Source organism: Camelus dromedarius, chromosome 9 (assembly GCF_036321535.1).
Source record: "Camelus dromedarius isolate mCamDro1 chromosome 9, mCamDro1.pat, whole genome shotgun sequence".
NCBI classification, from domain to species: domain Eukaryota; kingdom Metazoa; phylum Chordata; class Mammalia; order Artiodactyla; family Camelidae; genus Camelus; species Camelus dromedarius.
Genome location: NC_087444.1, coordinates 80,194,786 through 80,214,724, shown reverse-complemented (window position 1 = coordinate 80,214,724; position 19,939 = coordinate 80,194,786). Strand labels below are relative to the sequence as shown.

The 19,939-nt window shown below is 50.7% G+C and overlaps 1 protein-coding gene across 4 annotated transcripts; it reads right to left on the bottom strand.

The window, feature by feature from the left end:
- Positions 1–569: 569 nt before the first annotated feature.
- Positions 570–19,637, bottom strand: ZNF274 (zinc finger protein 274). 4 transcript variants are annotated; one of them, XM_031457461.2, is made up of 8 exons: positions 19,542–19,637; positions 19,051–19,126; positions 18,156–18,282; positions 17,325–17,420; positions 4,145–4,627; positions 3,475–3,566; positions 2,356–2,482; positions 570–1,935 (listed from the first exon to the last, which is right to left on the bottom strand). In XM_031457461.2, the coding sequence occupies exons 2-8, from the start codon at positions 19,081–19,083 to the stop codon at positions 1,004–1,006; spliced, it is 1,890 nt and encodes a 629-aa protein (XP_031313321.2). In that variant the 5' UTR covers positions 19,084–19,126; positions 19,542–19,637; the 3' UTR covers positions 570–1,003. The 4 variants fall into 4 exon arrangements, with proteins under 4 accessions (XP_031313321.2, XP_010987537.3, XP_031313322.2 ...); XM_010989235.3 differs by lacking the exon at positions 19,542–19,637 and adding an exon at positions 19,301–19,535; XM_031457462.2 differs by lacking the exons at positions 17,325–17,420; positions 18,156–18,282; positions 19,542–19,637 and having other exon boundaries at positions 19,051–19,120.
- Positions 19,638–19,939: the final 302 nt, after the last annotated feature.

Below are 19,939 nucleotides of genomic sequence, written 5' to 3'. Positions count from 1 at the left end.
GAGTGGGTGCTCACCCCACCAGGCGTGACTGCACCTCACCCGAACCAGGGTGACCCCAGGGGCTCTGCTGAGGCCGCACTCAGCCAGAATGTGCTGAACGTTACATTCAGTATCTGATCCAGAATTTTAAGAAACATCTTAAAATGTTATGCAGAACTCAGAGAGCAAAGTGGAGTTGAGGGACCTGGAGAATTAACTTTACCGTTATCTCCGTGGAACGTAGCATCAAACACACATCCAGTCCTGCTGCCTGGCTGCTTAAGTGGGGGATGAACATCCGGCCAGGAAGGAGTCCCTCAGAAGTGGGGCCGTGAGGCCAGCCAGCATTCCCAGGAGCTTCCAGCTTGCCTGTGGCCCCTAGGCCTCCAGCGGCTCCCCCAGCTTCCCTCAATGACGCCCTAAGGGGTGGAGTCATCCAGACTCCCTCGGAATCTTGGGCCAGAGGGGCTGTGGTCCTGCTAGACCTGGCCTGACAACCTCGCCCTTTTTGCATTAACATTTCTTTTTTGAATTATCAAGGCATTAGTGAAAATATATTTAATTAAATAGGTGGAAAACACACACACAGATCCTACTCCAGAAACATAGTTTATTTATCCACATTCTCTTTTAGCCCTTGTCCTTATACATAAATACTTTCACCACAAATACATCATCAGTGCACAGACTTTTTGGTACCTGGCTTTTGAAACTTACATGATAAGCATTTTCAGGTTTCCCTAACATCACTTTGAACGACCAAGTGAACAGACAAATTAGAACAGCAAATCAACTGAGCGAAAGAGTAGATCTGGTTTTCTGACTGATGTCTTCCTCAGCGGTAACTCCTGCTGGTTTTCTTACTGGCTTGAATGCAGGGCAGTCCCCCCGGTGGTCCTTTGCTCTTGAGAACATCATCACTGGTCGCTTTTTATGTTTAGTTTCGAACCCAACCAGGCCCAGCTCACCTGACAAGGCAGAAACAGGCTGCCAGGTGGTGTCTCCTCCCCCAGCGGCCGGTGGGCTAAGAGGGGGGCTGTTTCCTCCTGCACCTCAGCCCGCTGTGTGTCTTCTGATGCCCTATCAGGTGCGAGCTCTGGGTGAAGGCCTTCCCGCACTTGTTACAGGTGTAGGGGCGCTCGCCTGTGTGGGTCCTCTGGTGCCGGATGAGGTGGGAGCTCTGGCGGAAGGCCTTCCCGCAGTCCCGGCACGGGTAGGGCTTGGCTCCGGTGTGTGTCCTCAGGTGCTGCGAGATGGCTGAGCGGTCGTTGAAGGTCCTCCCGCACTCGTGGCACTCAAAAGGCCGCTCCCCTGTGTGCACCCTCTGGTGCTGCGTGAGGGAGGAGCTCTGCACGAAGGCCTTGCCACAGTCCCCGCACACATAGGGCTTCTCCCCCGTGTGGATCTTTTTGTGCACGGAGAAGTACCTGGGGTTGCGGAAGGTCTTGCCGCACTCGCTGCACCGGCACGCCTGGCTCCCCTTGTGGACTCGGGTGAATGTGATCTGCTGGGCTTTGGGGCTGAGGCCTCCCCCACCGCTGTCCCGGCTCCTGGCCCTGCCGCTGTCCCGGGTCCTGGCCCGGCCACCACCGCCACTGCCCTGATGACGAAGCTTCCCCCTCTTGAGCCCGGGGCCGCGCCTACACAGGCGTTTTCTCGGAAGGGCTTTCTGGAGGAAGACAGGGCTCATGTTGAGACTTGTGCTTGCCTGAGCTTTGGGGCGTTCGCCCTGCGGCAGCTTCCGAGAGAGGGTTTTTTCCTGAGCGAGCACCACAGGTTTTGCAGCCATGTCCAAGGCCTCTGGGGCCCCAGCCTGCGCAGCGTCCTCGGAGGTGGAGGTGGGGGGCCTGGTGTCCTCCCCGGAGAATTCCTCCACTTTCAGGTGGAGGGCTGGTTCTTCCTCAGGAACGTTGGGTTTTGGAGTTAACTCCTTGCTTTCCAGGGTAGTTGCCCACCCTGAAAGAATGTGAAAGGTGTGGGTACTGCAGAGAGAAAGCCCTAAAGCAGGCTGACCGTTGAAATACTCAGAAGCTGTTTCCTCCGCCCCAAGGGTAGTCCTGCGCCCGGGGAGGGAGACTGAGCAGTGAAGCAGCAGAGGCGCCCTGAGCTAGGTGACAGAGGGACTGGGCGAGCGCTGGGAGTGGTCTCAGCTCTGAGTCCTGTTCTTCTAACCCGCCGGGTTGACAGCAAATCACTCCTGAACTGCCTCTGTCCGTGCAGAGCCCGTCCCTCCAGGTCCACAGTGTTAGCTAAAGGCCCTGGACGGTGCAGGGGACTCCCGAGGGTGCGTCCAGTCCTCACGCCGGGCCCAGAGAAGCTGCACCCCAGACTCAGAGACCCCATGGCAGCCCAGTCCCAGAGGGGGAGGGGCCTTACCCACAGAGACCAGGTGTCCAAATGTCTCCAGCATCACATCATGGTACTCGGTCCTCTGCGTTGTGTCCAGCAGCCCCCACTCCTCCCTGCTGAAGTCCACAGCCACATCCAGGAAGGTCACTGGTTCCTGCAACGTCACACACTTTGTATGTCAGCATGAGGGTCAGGGAGATCTCGGCAGGGACAGAAGAAAGGCTGGCGGGGACATTCCACCTGAGCTCTGTGGGCTGGGGATGCCCCAGCCTTGGGGTCTTGTTTGAAAACACTGACTAGGGTTCGTAAGAGGTCCAGCAGGTCTGTTCTCATGAAACCAGAGTCTGGGCCCAGGCTGGAGGCAGAGCCCAACCTTCACAAGGACTCACAGGTGCCACAGACAAACTGCCTCCACCCCCCAGGCCAGCCACGCCCACCCTGGGCATACCCTCTTCTGAGAACAGTCCCTCCTCACAGGTACAGGGGTTGCCTGGGAGTGGGGCGGCCACTCACACTGCACTATAATCAGTCCTTTCCAAGGAGCTGACCAGGACTCTGGGAGGAAGAGGCCTCCCCCCTGGCCCTTTGCCTGGATTTGGGAGGCACGTTGCCCATGAAGGGCAGAGCCCACTTGAGAAGGAAGAGGCTGGAGCCCCTGGATCGAGCTATGCCTGAAGCCTGCCCCAGACCTCTCATTACATGAAAGCTGATAAAGTCACTCCTCTGCTGGAGCCAGATGTAAACCCTGACTGAGATCACCTACCCACCATCACTTAACTGTTCTCTAAGCTTCAACGGTCAGCAAGACAGGGCTGGACCTGTTTCGTCTACACCCCACCTCTGGGTTATTTTGAAGTAAATCCCAGGCATCCGAAGGTCTCCAGCATCACATCGTGGTACTCGGTCCTACTGAGTTTGTTTCAGTCATAAACACCCAAGTCTGCATTTCTGAAGGACGAAGTCTCTCCTGTTCTAACTGGGATCCAGCCATGTTCTGCACATCTGGCCCAGGGCTGCCCCGCCTCCCAAGTGTCTGTGAACACTGGGCCCCTCCTGCTCCTGTCTCTGGAGTTCCTGACTCCAGTGACACCATGGTCTCAGAGGACGCTGGGACCAGAGAAGGAAAGGATGACACCCCACACTCACCTCAGGCAGTGCCTTTGCCAGCCAAGTGGCCACATCGTCCTCCTGCTGAACTGTGGTCTGGGGAGAATCGGCGGGGCCCTGGGCAGGCCGTGCTAGGGGAAGATGTCAGCATGGGGGATCAGCGGTGTTGGCTGGCCACCCTCGGGCAGAGCACAGACAGCACTGACTGTCGGGGACCCCTGGGGCCAGCCCACACTCGCAGCTTGTTCTGTCTGCTCGCTGGGCTTCTGAGGCCATGAGTCCTGTCTGTCTCGGTCACCACCATATCCACAGCCCCACCACGTGCCTGATGTGAGACAGCTGGCCAGAAATATGTACACCAGGGCGACTGAAATTGGGTTTCCTATTGGCTGGGGCTGAGGCAGGGACCCCCGAGGGATGAAAATGAGGCTCACTGCCCACTGGCTTCCATTAGAAACATGCTGTAGTCTCCTTCAAAGATGCAGTGCCAGGCCCCACCCAAGAGTTTCAGTAGCTCTCAGGTGGGACCTCAGACCTTCCATTTCCACAGAGGGGCCCATGGATGAGACCATGCTCAGAGCCCTTGACCCAGGGGCAGTGGCAGTACGTCAGCAGGAAGTGAACACGCAGGCTGAGATGGAGAGGGCACCCTCGCCCCTGCCAGAATGCCCTCACAGAGTACCCTGTCCCACCCCTCTCCTGCACCCACCTTCCTCCTCAGACATCCAGGTCACATCCTCCACCAGAGCTACGGCCTCCTGGCAGTCCCCGGGGTGCTGCGACTCCACCCACAACCGGAGCTTCCTGGGCAGCGCGCCCAGGAACTGCTCCAGCACCAGCAGCTCCACCATCTGCTCCTTGGAGTGCACCTCAGGCCGCAGCCACTGGTGGCACAGCTCCCGTAGATGGACCAGGGCCTCACGGGGCCCTGCCACCTCCTCGAAGTGGAAGCCCCGGAACCTCTGGCGAGCAGCCTCAGGGTCAGCTGGGTGCTTGTTCCCCTGTTGCGTGGGCTCCCTGAGGACGTCTGGGCTCAGGCCCTCATCTTCGGCATAGAGGGCCCGGATCTGGGCATTCCGGGGACGAGCTACCTCCTGGTTCAGTGTGAGGACTTCAACAACCTCAATCTTCATCAGGGGGTTCCCAGTAGGAAAAGGATCGAACTGAGGGGCCAAGTGAGCCTCAGGACACTCTGCAAGTCAAAAGAAGAGCAAGAAAGATGGCCAACAGCATGTGAAAAGGTGCTCAACATCGTTAGCCACCAAGAAAATGCAAATCAAAACCACTGTGAGACACCACTTCATCCCCAACAAGGTGGCTTTGGTGACCACTCACTGATGACTGGTAACAACTGTTGGTGAAGATGTGAAAAAACCTGGAACTCTCGCACACTGTTAGGAAGAATACAGAATGCTGCACTGCTCTGCAAAACAGTCTAGTAGCTCCTCAAAAAGTTAAGCATAGAGTTGTATCATGACCCAAGAATTCTACTCGTAGGTAGACACCCAAGAGAACTGAAAACACCTGTCAACACAAAAACTTGTACAAGAATGTTCACAGCAGCACTATTAGTAATTGCCAAAAAGGGAGAACAATCCAAATGTCCATCCAATGATAAATGGATAAACAAAATATGGTCTACTCACACAACAGATTAGTATCTGGCAGTAAAAAACAATGAAGTTTTGATACGTACCACAGCATAGATGAACCCTGACAATGTTAAGCGAAAGACACCAGACACAAAAAGCTGTATTATATGATTCTATTTCCATGAAATGCCCAAAATAGACAAACATAGAGACAGAAAGTAGATGAGCAGTTTCTAGATGAGAGAATTGAGGGGGATGGGGGGTGATGGGTAATAGCTACAGAGTTTCTTTTTGGGATGATGAAAATGTTTTGAAATTAGATCATAGCGATGGTTGCACAATCTTGTGAATATAGTAAAACACACTGAGTTGTGCACTTTCAAACGGTGAACTTTATGGCATATAAATTACATCTCAACACAGGGAAAAAAAAGGGGGTGGGAAGGGACAGACTGGGAGTTCTAAATTTGTAGATTCTGAGGCATACGTAGAATAGATAAACAAGATTATACTCTATAGCACAGGGAAATATATAGAAGATCTTGTGGTAGCTCTCAGTGAAAAAGAATGTGACAATGAATATATGTATGCTCATGTATAACTGAAAAATAGTGCTCTACTCTGGAAATTGACACAACATTGTAAATTGACTATAATTCAATTTAACAAAAAACCACAGGGGAAAAAAAAAGAACAAGAGACAGTAAGACCGGTGATGCTGTAGCCATAAGGGGAACAGAGTGTGACCCCACCTCTGTGGGGCCAGGAACGAGGGTGTCTGGGAAAGGAGGGGACTCTGGGTCCTGACGCAAGAATTTGCTGAATAGGACTCCAGGACATCCCTGAAATGCTAAATAGAGCACACAAGCAACAGGAAACAAGAAAGCTCTCTACAACTCCAAGAAGAAACGCTAATTCTAAATGACTTAAGCACTTCAAAAAAATTTTTTTTAAGTAAATAACACAGATTAGGATTTACTTCGTTAGATTTACATTTATAAAAACAGAAATGGAGTGGCTGACATGCACAGCAAACCTGCACTTTCACCCCTGCTGTTTGAGTTTGTAAGTGGCAAGCACAGTTTTGCCTGGAAAGAAATTTACAGAATGAACTCAGAACATTCACCAAGTTAATCTACGCATGATTGGGGAGCTGTCTGGAGAAGAGGACAGATGACTTCCAAGTTACCCAAGGAAGGAATATTCAGAGACAGGCCAGACCACAGATGACAATATAACTCTGACCCACAACCTCTGTGGCAACAGGCCCAGCATCAGGACATGGTAATGACTTCAAATTTCCCACTTTTGACACCAAGCCAAGAATCTCCAATCACAACCTCCCCCTCACCCTCCAATGAGTCTTCCCACTTCCAGCCTGCCTTGATCTCCACCAAACACAATTATGGTGGCTGACCCCCTGGCTAGATCCGGCTCTGTAAATAGCCTCCCGCTTGTCCTCATTTGAGTTGTCTTTATTTTCACAACACTCACTTCCTGAGCAATGTGGTGAAAGATGGAGTAAAGTGGAAAACACGGGTAGTATTAAAATACAGATCAAGAAAACTGTGAGTCCCATATAAGTATTAAAAAATCAGTACATTGGTTTTAGGGGGATTATGACAATGTAGGAACATTCCTGCTACATGAAGTAAAAAGAAGCAGAACAGGAAACTACGACCGAAAATGAGTCCCCCTAAAACCGAGTTCCACTGTCAAGTTTATGACTAACTTCTGTATCCAAAACTTTATTCCCTTTCTTGTCCCCTCTGACCTCAATCTTGCGCTATCTGAACACCAATCAACCAGTCAGAAGACCATAACTACTACTATTGGTGTCACTGTTAAAGTGCAAACTCAGGTTATCCCTCTGGAGTAAGATGAGAGAACTAGTCCCCCAGCCATGGCCCACTTGGTCAGAGTCTCGTAAACCAGAAACCACAATTAAGACATGTCACAAAACGAAGATTAACCCCAGCCTCTTTGTTCTTCCCGCTTTAAAAATCCCTTAACTCAAAGACCAAGTTGGAGTGGATCTGAGACTTCTCTCCCAGAAATAAACCCTGAATTTGCAAACGCTCCTTATCAGTTTGGCTTTCTACAACTGGGGCACCCGAGCAACTGCCCAGTTACACCACCGTGGAGCAACTGGGGCTGCATTAAAAAAAAAAAAAAAAAAAAAGTTCAGGAAGTGGTATGAGTCAGCGGGTTTTCGTAGCCTCGGCGGCTTCCCAAGCATCTGTCACATCTGCCAGCCGGCGCACTCCTCAGACAGCGCCGGGGGCTGGGCCCAGGGAGCCGGCTTCCGCGTAGTCCGCGGCCACAGCGGACCCCCGGGTCGGCTCCGCCGCCTTCTCCCTACCGCGAAGCGGCCAGACGTGCCACCCTCCCCACAGCCACGACTTCCGGCCCGGGCGGAAGCGCGTCACGCACTCGGCGCACTACAACTCCCAGGAGCCTCCGCACCGAGAACTTCCGGCGCCGCCATGTCGCGGCTTTCAGTCAGCTTCAGGCCCTTGGCGGGAGGGCGGCCGCTCGGGGAGCAACGGGGCTCTCTGCTCCGGCTCCGTCCACTCGCTGTACCCCTCCAACTCCCTCGCGCCGCGGACGCATCCTGGGGCGGCGCCAGAGCCTCCACACAACCCTTCCCGATCTGCAGGTCTTTCCCGTGGGCGACGCGGGGCGGGGGAGCGCGGCCGCTTTCTCCGAGAGCTACGAACCCCCGATTCCCGAGCTTTCGTTCCTCGCCCCTCCATCTTCCCTTGTCTCCTTAGGACTTGTTTTCCCTTCTCCGAGCTTCCTGATGACAAACCTCGGCTCGGCGGCGGCCTCCACGGACCTCACGAGTGTCGCCCGTTGCTGGCGCGCGATCCGAGGAGTGAGTCAGCTCGGGGTCAGAAGTCGCCCTGCGCCGGGTGGGGCTGCCCCGCTCCTGGCCTTGGGCGCTCCAGGGTTGAAAAACGGGTCCTGGGCCATGCTGTCAGTACTCGGCCGCCGCCAGTCACTCCTTTCCTGCGTTTAAGACAACTTTTTCCTTGATAAAAATCATGACAGGGATCTGATATCCCATTTCCAACCTCTTCCTCCTAGCCCCTCCCAAAAAAGCTTTTCAATTAGTCACTGGAGGGCTTGCCTGTCCCAATTCATATCTACCAGTATCTTGAGCATTTCATTGCTTACTGTTGCTTGGGATTTCTGGAGGTTTATCTGCTCCCCCGCACCCCTCCACCCCACCTCCCCGCGCCAATCTTGATTTGAAAGCATAGTTCACTTTTCTTTCAATTACAGCTCTTAAGGAGTGAAACTTCCCTCCAAGGGTAACTCCGGAAGCCAGGGATAGGAATTTCCCGGAGTCCCAGAAGCACTGGCCTGAGAAAGAACCCTGATATGGGATATGTGGGGGGCTCCCTAGAGACTCCCTGCTCGGCCATAGGCACCATTCTGAGCAATCATGCATGACACTTAAAAATGATTCTCCATACTGCTTCATAGCATTTTAGTTTCTGAAATTTCCGTTGTGTACTTTTTTGGTTAGTTATTTTCATTCAGTGCTTTATCCCTCAAAAAAAAAAGTTGGGTTCTGTTTATTTCAGTTTATCCCCACTACTCTCACTTATTTCTAAATACTTCTTCTTTAATCTTGGTCACATATTTAGTTCTTCTTGTTCTTGGGGGTACCAGGTCCTTTCTCAAAATCTTGCACTGAATGCTCACTCAACAAATGTTAATGCACTGTTTTAATCAGTACAGCGTGTCTGGGTTTGGATGTCGGAGCTCTGCGGATCTTTTGGGCACTAAAAGCCCAGTGTATCCCACACTGAGCTCTCCCTGCTGTAGCAGCCCTTTAGGTGGACACTGGTTCTGCAGTTATCATAAAGCACCTACTGGGTGCTATGCCACACGGCCACAAGCCTGGAAGCCCGTGGTAAGTGTCGTTCTAAGCAACTCAGTCCTCTCTCCTCTCATGGACCACTCCCCGAGCCCCTCAGGTAATCCTCACTGCTGTCTGTTCCAGAAAAGTATTCACCCACTTGAGAGAAAAATGAAAGCTAGGTTCATCAGCTGGCAAGAAACTGGATCTTCAACTTACTGGGGCAGGTCTGACTGACCCACCTGCCTGGGGCTGCAAAAATTGATCAGCTGCAGCTTGAAGGGCCAGCTTTCAACCCACCAGCTGAATAACCCGGCAGGGAATTTGGGCCATTTAGTCCCCTCACCTGTAACTTCCTGTCCAGCTAGCAGGCTGTTACACAAATTAACTGAGCCTTTGGGCGAGGGGCTTAATCCTTCTAGGCCTCAGTTTCGTCACCCGAAGTGCTCAGGGGCCCACAGCATGTAGTAAAGGCTGATGGGAGCTGTTTTCTTCCCTCATGTTGTCTTTGCTCCCTCCCTTCCAGGTAGACTCTCCCTCATAGTGCTCAGTTTCCTAGTGAGCGCTGATGGACTAACCAGGTACACTAGGGCTACCGTCCACAAGTACAGCAGTAACCAATTACAGTGACCTTTCACCAGCTTGCTGGGGCAGGGTCGGCTCCCCTCATCCCTGCTGCACTGCACTCTCCCCTGTCCTTCTTCCTCCTCTTCCAGGAGGCCCTGGCTCTCCACCCTGTCTCCTCCCTTCCCCATCATGCACTCCTCTCCTCTGCTGAGCAGCCTTCAAACGTGTCCCCTCTCCCCTGCCCTGGACCACCGAGACGCACACCCAAAACTCCTAAGCCAGGCTGAGGGGAGGGTCTGCCAAAGCCGCTGGCAATCATCTTTCCATCAGCCAAAGTCTTTGAATCAGTAGTGGTAGCCACCATTTCAGAAAGGCCCCCAGGACCCGGGCTTTCACATCACCACACCCCACTAAGCCACAGCATCCAACCTTTACACAAAAGAAGTCCATACTGATGGGCAAGGCTGGGACCCCTGCCCAAGGCCACACACTGGGGAAGGTAGCAGCTGGGATCCAAACCCTGTTCTTTTATGCCCTTCACACCAGAGAGGGCTTCCCACAGCCACCATCCTACGTGTCCTCCAACAGCCCAAGTGTCTCATCCAGAGATTAGTGTACTTGCCACCTGCCTGTCTGACAGATTTCCTAACTCCTTCACCTGGTCCTCCCTGCCCTCCTCCAGCTCACAGCTCAGATGTCGTCACCTCATAGCTGTCTTCTGCCCATCCATGTTTCCCCACTCCCCTAGAGATACCCCATTGCTTTATTTTTCTTCATAGCACTGATTGCATCTCCAAGTACCTGGTTCAGTAATTCTCTCTCCACCTTCCCTAGAACAGCAGTGCCCAGTGGAAGTTTCTCTGAAGGAAATGTTCTAGATCTGCACTGTCCAACACAATAGCCATTAGCTGGAGGTGACCAGTGAACATCTGAAAGATGGCCAGTGCGACTGAAGAACTGGACTGGTAAGTTCATGTTAGGTGGTTTACATTCAGTCATCCACACATGCTAGCAGCTGCTCTGGAATGAATGCAGGCCAGTGCCTGGGGCCCTTCCACCTTGTTCATCGTGGTGACTCACCCCTGTAATGGTGCCTGGCATCTTGGCAGGTGCTCAAGCAATATTTGTTGACAACACAGCTTCTAAATGCCTTGGTGAACAGTTCACAAGACACTGGGGCCTTTTAGCCTTCTGTCTAAATCTACCAGGAAAATTCAAATTCCAGGAAATCTCAATGGCACTGTAATTGTGTCCCACCTGTCAGCACAGGAGTATGGGTGCTGCTACAAAGTTCCCGTCTTTCACTTGGGAGCCCAAGCCCGCCAAGGGGTAAGAGGACACGTGGTTACACCCCTACCTGCTTCTTCTCAGACCAGCCAGGTCAGGGACTTGCATTCATAGGTGACAATGCTCCAGTAGCATTTCCCTGGAGGCTGCTGGCTGGATGATTGCAGGCCTTAAGGGGCTCCATATACTCTAGCCTTTTTAAGCCCTTAAAAGAAGTCACTGCTTCTACTTACTCAAGTCTTCCACGCCCTCGAACGTAACTTTCTTCTAAAAGAGCCTGCACATTCCGTAACAATTTATTCTTAGGTTCTATTTCAAAAAAGTATTGTTAACAAAGTCTTTCCTTCATCTGTGTTAAATTGGTTAGTCCTGGTATAAACTAAAGCTGTTAATTTCTGTCTTTTGTAATCTCATGCAGCTGCTCAATTTTATTTAACTATTTTAAAGGATTTGCTTTTTGTTTAAACAAAGTATTAATTGTTAATGAGCTACAGATAATTTTTCCTTTTCAGTATTTCTCTCATTTTGTGCTTTGGGGAGAACAATGCCATTATACTTTGTAGAAAGAACCTGTTAACATAGAACCCTGTGTTCTGTCATTTTGAATAGCTCCTGTTCCACGAAAACTGTCCTTTAACAGAAAGTTGGAACATATTTTATTTATTCTCTAATCAAAGCTGGTTTTGTATTCTGTCTATCCAGAAAATGAGCTCTGGGATTCTTTTTTTCTTCTTCATTTCTGACTCATTTATTCCTGCTTTTATTTGATCATTTTTCTCAGGATTTTTGTATTTCCCCCCCTCAAATGTTTGAATCAAATACTTAGTTCATTTATTTTCCTTCTTATTCAATTAAGAGTTAAAGCATTTCAGGCCTTGAAATTACTCCAGGGACTATATCCAGACACCAGGGAGAGTGGTCCACAGATCAAGGGATAAGATTACATGGGTCCTAGGGAGCAAATATATGGATGGTGACAGAGAACAAAGTATTCCTGAATAAAGACTGCACCATACGTGACTGCACCCTGATAGATTGGATTCCTGCCAAAACATGTTTGATAAGTCACTCAAGATTCTACTCTTTACTCAGTCCCCAAGGCTGTGACCCTTTCAAAGTTCCTTGAAGCATTATCTCAAGATTTCCCTTTATCATCCCTTGTCTACCCTCTTGTCTCAGAGCCTGGGCTAGACTCCAGAGCCTCCTCTTTGAAGATGTCCTCTTGTCTCTTGAAATTTTTTCAACCATTTATTCACTCAGCAGTTTCCTGAGCTAGAAATTCACTCACTGTCTTAACTGGGAACATCGAAGGGAAACTGAAATGAGAATGCCTGCTCTCACCCAGGCTACGTGAGATTTGTTCCAGCCAGGTCAGAAAACAGAACCCACAACAGAAAAACAGGACCTGTTCTGCTATGTTTGTACAGCTGGTCTCTAATATCTGACTGTACTACACCACTTCACATGAGGGACTTGGGCACTCACAGATCTTGGTATCTGTTGGGGTCCTGAAACAACCCCCATGGATGCCCATCCTTATGGAGCAGTATTGTGTAGTTTGCCCACTTTGTGACCTAACTGGTGTAGAAACAGGCTGAGACATCTGTTCATCCTTACTGTTCAGTGTGGGTCTCTGCAGTGGAAGCTTTTCTAATGTTCTGTCAAGTAAGGTGAGGGCTGAGGCTAATGACGTGCCCCCATAGATTACATCGAGAGTCAGCTCTCATATGAGTCCTCTGATGCTGAACGCGGTGAGGACTCCTACTGAATGGCTTCTTTAGTGGGTTCTGTGACTCCTGAAGCCTTCTTAACACTGATTACATTCTCTGACATCTTGCAGTGTGACACGTGTGATGCTGAAAAGAGCTATTCGTGAAACTTCCATAGCAGTCATGTTCCTGTGATTGCAGAGTTCTCAGATGTAACTATCTGGTGTAACTTTTACAAATTGAATACAACTGGAATTTCTTGTCCAGTATGAATTCTCTCAAGTCGGACTGTATCAGGTCAGAAGCTGTTCCTGCTATGACCATATCCCTGGGATTTCCCTGTTTGAGTTCTCACGTTAAAAACTCATGAAAAGGACCTATTCCGGGTCTCTGCGTGTACATCTCCTGTGTGAGCCTTCTCTTAAAGGCTGAGCTGAAAACAGGCTTTCTCACACTAAACATTTATTCAGTCTTGTTTTTGAAAGTCATCCTTTGTGTAAGACAACGGATTTCCTACATCACCAACACGTTTGCTTTACAGCCGGTGCCAGTCCTCTAAGACTACACAAAGGATGAAATCTTGAGAAGAATTCCCTTCTCTTTCTCCCAACAAAACAATCTTCTTGCACAAGTTATTTTTTTTACTAATGTCTGTGCTAATTTGAAAGTTGCCACATTCATATTTGCAGGGCTCATCTCCTGCTTAAATTCTGGACAAGTCAGAAAAGTTAAGTGTCCTTCAGGCTTTCCTATAATCATGACCTTCAAAATAGTGTCTTCACTCCATTGCTGTCCTAACGAGTACATCTAGATTATGTCTCGAGCTTTCCACCCCAACCACACATGGCAATGCTTTCTTTAAAGAAAACTGAGAAGGCTGAAGATTTGAATACCAGCAAATATTTCTCCACATTCCTTATCTTCACAGCATCTTTTCAAATTAGTGCCTGCTTGAAGATGAATACCATTTCTTAAGCATTTGCCCAGTTTCCCTTCTATTTAAACCAATGCCTACGTGCCATTTTTGCTGTCATGGAAAGCTGGAGACACCTGCCAGCTGAGCTGCACCAGAGGCCTAACTTTCTTTCAGTCCCAGTTCTCTGCACTAAGTAGGGGCTCAGCTACACACATGCCGGAGAAAAAGACCACAGCAGAGACAGCTGTTTTATCTAAGAGTAATGCAGCTGTTCCAAACACCTGTGGTCCCCGTGATTTATGTCAGACAGGTGCATTCAACTGGCTGCACGGACCTCTCCTTGGGTGTTTCTAACTCCCCTCATTCCTACTTCATTAGCAGAATCAGTCAAGAATCTAAGTGAAAGCTCCTAGGTAGTTCTTTGTACTGTTCGTCTAACTGCTTAAAATTATTTCCACATAAAGATAAAAAACAAAGAAAACCTGTTTGCACCCTTCAAAAGTCTATGCCTTTACCAGACTTCCCATGTCACTGACTAATGCCAGAAATTCAGAAGTAGTAGTATCTCTTCTTTATTGTATTTGAAGAATGAATTACTGGGACAAAAAAAAAAAGAATGTATATAGTAAATACATTACAAAGAACAGTCACGGGACATCCCTGGAAGCCTTCACCTCTGGGCAGTTCTTGGCAGACTCCTTTCCTTTGCGTTCTTGGGTCAATTACTCAAATAGCCTCACGGAACCCACCTACGAATGGGGAGAAGCTGGGCAGCAACGCTACTGCCCTCAGACCAGGTGTTGCCACCTCCTCCCCAGGCCCCACCTGCTTCCCCCTAGCCCGTCCACCTTCACAGCCAGTGTGCTGTGAAAAGCACACCACACACCTGCTCGATGAAGTCGAACTTCCCTCACAGAGAGGCCCTGTGCGCTCCGCCAGACTGAGCCTCCTGCCCGCCCGGGGGGGACTCCTTGCCCTGAATGTGCCGAGCCTGCTCTGGCTCCCTTCTTGCATCACCCCAAGCGGTGTTTCTGCACTGACGTTCTCACCACTACCCTTACATGTCTGCAGACTTCTTCTTCAGGAGTCGGCTTAGCTCGCACCCAGTGTCCCCTAACCACCTCCTCGAGACTGCCTCCCCGCTGCCCCTGCTTTACACCACGTCCTTTCTCTTCTCAGAACTCACCACTGTTTATCTCGTTTACACGGGCTCATCTGTGTAGCTTGTCCGTGGAAGCTGTCACCTCCCAGACTACGGGGTCTACAAGGCAGGGGTTGTGTTAGGTGTTCGGCTTACTACCAAAGTGCGTATTTTCCCCCCTTTTTATACAAATATCTGAGTTAAGAGAAGGGGAGGCAGTGGAGGGAAACAACGCTTGAAGTATTCTTTGTGACACGGCAGACGTGTTAGGTGCCTTCACCTCAGGCCGGCCTGCAGGCCTCATGAGCCACCTGCACGTGGTCTCTGGGGCACCACCCTTGAATCTCCTGTCACCTGTCAAGCTAACTCTCCTGACACATGCAGAACCACAGGCGCCCACAGCCCCCCACGAGCAAGATTTAGGAAACTACTAGATCATCCAGAAGTGCATGGCTGTAAAGTCTGTCCACACAGGACACAGGACTTAAATTCCAGAAAGGAAAATACTCATGTTGAGCCATCAAGCTGAAACATGGGAGTCCAGAAAAAGGGGCCAAAGAGTCATGGAGACTCTATGCTGTCATGGACAGGTCATCATCGAAGGTGGGGCCAGGTGTAGCTTTCACAGCTGAAGGCTGCAAAAGCAGGTGGTTCCAGTCACCTGCGTCAGAGCACAGAGAACAAAGGAAGGGAGGACACCCAGTTTTCTTTACCAAGTCAGCACACTCTGGTATCGAAGGGTCCAAAGATCACAGGAAGAAAAAGCCCACCAGCCCCCCCCCCCCACCTAATTTATGAATACTGACGGAGAAATTCTAAAAAGTAAGTTGACAGACGCCAGCAACATATTACAACAAGGGCATTTCTAGGATTACGTCACTGTTAACTTTTCAAATGAGAAAATTCCCACGATCACCTTGGAGGGCTCGGGAGGGAGTAAACTGAGGCTACTACTAACTCTCGTTATTAGAAAGGGTGAGACGACTGTGTCTATCTGGTCAAAGCTGACTTGAATCAGCAGATTCCAGCATGCTTGTCAAAACCCCGAAACCTTCCCATTTTAAGTTTCAAAGACACTCGAATCTTCACACTCAGCTCAGGGTTTTGGAAGTACCAGCTATGATGAGTGTAATTACATGACTGTGCAAAAGAAGTAACGTAATAGTATAACTGCCCCCACCTTTACACTTGCCAATTAAATGACTTTGTACTGAGAAAATTAATGAGAATCTAACAGAACGGTTACAAATAATAAGGGAATTTAGCAGTATGACAGATCCCTCTGCAACAGCTATGCAAGACTGCAAGAGCGGATTAAGCTGGGCCGGTTAACTGCACCTACAGTGAATGCCCCACAGCACCTAGAAGTCCTGAAGGGCACTGAGGTGAGCAGACCCCTTTGTACATCTGAGACCAGTTCTGCTGCATCAAGGAATTTCTAAGTCCAATTTAATGTAATACACATTCTAACAGAATTTTCTCCATAAACCCTGACAAGCTGATGGTAAGTGTTCTCAACTGGTTGAGAACTAAATAGGTGTGTCTTTTTTTTTTTTTTTTTAATAACGAGAGGAACTACCATTTACCCAAGTTTGTTATAACACCACAGTAAGCACAGCAGTGTGGTGTTTAGTCAGAGACAAACCAAAGGAGCTTAAGGGGCCAAGAAGGCCTGCACACGATGCTAACTACGGGAGTTAAGTCCGTGAGAAAAATGGCATTTCCAATAATCAGAACAGAAAAAGGTATGGAAAATTGGGCCCCACACCTTACACATGAGGAAAGTCCAGTTAAATGGAACAACCAAACCGAAAACACATTCAAAAGAATATCAGAATACAAGAAAGTATCTGGGCGCTCTGCCTATGTATGACGTTAAACCTAGAATAGGAATGGAGACAGATTTGAAAGGAAAAACACCTGAAATCATAAAACATCTTAATGGAGACTAAAGATAGAAGATATATGTTGGTCTGGTATTTGCAGTATCAAGATCCATAATATATAGTATACAGAATCCCCACACACACACAAAAAAGGGGAGAAAAACATAAACTCACATGGAAAAAATACAAATGAACAGTAAACTTATGAAAATACATGTAACTTCAAGAGGGAAATGTGAACTAAACTTAACATATCTTTTCCCATCAGATGTGATGGGAAAACCCTAAAAAGAGGGCTTAAAGTCACTGGCGTCTTAAGCAGAGGAAATGAGCTGCCGTTCTTGCGCAGCTAGATGTATTTTAGAGGATTTCAGACAGCAGTTCCTTGCTACCAGATTTTTTTATCACTTAAACTTGGTTGATTCCAAGTTCAATGTCTAGAAATCCTACTGACAAAAAACCATCCTGAATGTGCAAAACAATGGATGCGAGGAAGTTTTTTTTCCCGCAACTTGAATGTCCATCAAGAGGAAAACATCAAATGTGGACTAAGCTACATTTGTTAAAATGAACAAAGCAGACCTGACTCTGAGTCTGGTAACACACCCATATCATAAACGTATACCCACGAGTGTAAACATATTTACAAAATCTGGTCAGCAACACACCACTTACTGGTGATTCTGTGAGAGAAGGGCAGTAGACAATGAGTGAAGCAGGGTGAGGGAGCCCCTTCTGCCAATCTGGCACCAGCAACAGGTTCGCGTTCAACCAAGCGTACAGCCCTGATTCAGAGTCCACAGCTGCCACCACATCACCCCGCCAGGGGCTTTCCCATCCCCCTCCTTTTCTAAGATACTAGTTCCTGACTAACCAGTCAGCCCGTTCCCTGCCAGGACTCCCATGTGCCTGGATCTCACCTGAAGAGGTGTCTTGAGGAATTCCTCTCTCCACCGACCACAGCTCTTCCTCCTCCTCTAACTGAGATACCACATCTGGCTTGGAAAGCTGATGTTCTGCCCAAGGGAAAAGAGACAGGGCTTGGGGGTCTGTGTCCGCTGTAGCAGCGCTGTCCCTATGGTCTCCCCAGCTAGGCAGGACTTCTGGTCCAGGGCCTTGCTGATAACCTCACCCATCCCCTTTGCCAGCTGCTTGCTTTCCTGGACTCCCCTGCCAGTAAAAGAGGCAGTGGGCCCCGGTTCTGGCCAGCAAGACACAAAGGGAAGTTTGTCAGCTGGGGGACTCAGGCCTTTTTCTTTCTCAGTAAATGTGACAGCTGTAAAAAGAGAACTATCTAGGGCTGCCCCCTCCCCTTCTTTCCTCATGCCTGGAACATGGACATGGTGCTTGGCATCACAGTCATGCATCTACCAACCTAAGAATGGGAAACTTCACATTAACCACAGAGAGGTGGAAGGGATCAGGGTCTCTGATGATAGTCCTGAGCTGTGAGACACTGACACCACATTCTTTGGAATTCTTGTTACAAAAACAGTAAACATCCACTCCAGCAGCTGAAAATATCCCTGACAGACCCACCTCCCTGGGATAGACTAGGTAAAACTTCAGAAGTTCCACGTGAAGTTGCCCTTTTCCTGTGGGTACAAGGTAAAGCCCTCTCCCTCAGGCTTCAGGGCCTTGACACTTGAACTCGGATCCCTGCAGGCTGAGCCCAAGCAGACACACACTTCAGAGGCACCACATTCGTGCTGCAAAGCGCAGATCTTTATTGACACAGAAACCATCCTTACCCACTGAGACCAGGTTCCTGTAGTTCTCCAGCATGACCTCCCTGTACAGGGACTTCTGTTCGAGGTCCAGCATTTCCCACTCCTCCGGGTTAAAACCCAGGGTCACATCTTCAAAGATCACTGGTTCCTAAAACCCACAGGTGCCTGTTCAGCCAGGGCCTGCTGTCACCCATGCTGACAGGAGGGGGAGGCTGACTGAGCACGTGCAGGAACAGTCAGCAAGATGAGCTGAGAGCATTCCAGGTGTCTCATGAATTCCTGCGTCTGTCAGGACCTGAGCAAACCCAAGCTTGACCCTATTCAGTCACAGCAAGGAGGACAACCCATGAGGCCATTTCAGAGAATAAGGTTCTTCATTCTCTGAAAACCTCTCCATTTCTTTTTAACCTGGGAATTTCAACACTGGTGTCAGTATGTGTGCCTCCTGCTAAGGAACTGAGAGGGTTGAATCATCACCTCCCAGCCTGCAGCCCCGCCCTGCCCCGGCAGCTGCCCATTCGACTTCTACTCCACCTGTCAAGGAGCCATCCTTCTCTCTCATATTGCCCAGTGACTAAGCTTGAATGCCAAAGTCGCTGTTGAAATCTAAGCCTGACGCTGCTTAGACCAGTCAATGCCTTCCTCCCCCCAACACCCCTGTTTAAAGGATAAGTTAGAATCCCCGTTAATTTGACCTATATTCTAACCGTCCCCTTGGAAAGCTAAGCAACTTGCTGTTTCTCCACCCTCTAGGGTCTCTCCTTCCCAGCCAGCCCTCCTCCCCTCCCCTCCCTTCCCCGAGATGCTGCGTGGCCCAGGGACATCTCAGAGGAGAACGTGTCCCACCACCACCACCCGGCTCCCCCTGCTCCCAGACTCAGGGGTAGACTCAGAAACTCACAAAGCCTCTACTCACAGGAAACCAGGCCGTCGGAAGCCCGGAGGCCATACCTTCCTCTTCCTCGACGTGTCTCGGGGCAGTGGGCAGAGTCCTGAGAAGGTCGAATAAGGGAGGTGGGAGGGGCGTGAGGGCTACGCGGAGGCCCCCACCCGCCCCCATCAACTGGAAATGACAGGTCCGTCCCTCCACCTCGGAAGATGCCCTGAAGGGGTTTCTCCACCTGCTCTCGAACACACCCAGAGGGCCAGTGTCCCACCCTCCTTACCCAGAGGAAAGCGGCCACCTCCCCGCCCTGCACGCGCCCGGAGGAGGTCGGCCCGCCCTGCGTCCTCTGGGCCCCGAGTCCCCGACTCCTACTGCCCCTTCCGGCCGCACGGCGGAAGGACGGCAGGCAAGGCTGGCTCTGGGCTCCTGCGCTTGACAGGGTAGGGGCCGCGGCCGGGAGCGCCCGGCTACCGGCCCTGGAACACAGCCCCCGACGGGCGTGGATTTCGCGCCACACTCACCCCGCGCGCGGCGTACAATGGCGCCCGTCGGCCCGCGGTGAAGTGCGTCAGCGCGCCGGCCCGAACTACAACTCCCAGACACCCCCGCGCCGCGCCGCGCCCGACCTCGCGGGCGGCGGCCATCTTGGCCGGCCAGCGCGGGGCTGCAGGCGAAGCCCGGGCGGCGGAAGGGAGCCCTCGGCGGTCCGGCTGGGCAGGTGGAGGCGTCGGTCCGGGGCCGTCAGGCTGCGGGGCCCCAGCATGTGTGTGGGCGACGTCGCAGACCGGGAGGGAGCCATGCCTCGCCAGGAAGGCGACCACGCATGGGGCAGACCGGAAGTGGGGGAGGGGCGGGAGGGGCGGGGCGAGCTGGGGCTCACACCCAACGTAGAGGGGGAGGGTCGGGCCGGAAGTGTGAG

Bases quoted from the DNA above. Each gene is read 5' to 3' on its own strand.
- ZNF274 (XM_031457461.2), bottom strand. From the start codon at position 19,083: ATGGCCTCCGGGCTTCCGACGGCCTGGTTTCCT. The intron at 2,483-3,474 runs GTGAGTGTGGGG...GTGACGTTGCAG, and splicing joins TGGCAAAGGCACTGCCTGAG to GAACCAGTGACCTTCCTGGA. The intron at 1,936-2,355 runs GTAAGGCCCCTC...ACATTCTTTCAG, and splicing joins TGGACACCTGGTCTCTGTGG to GGTGGGCAACTACCCTGGAA.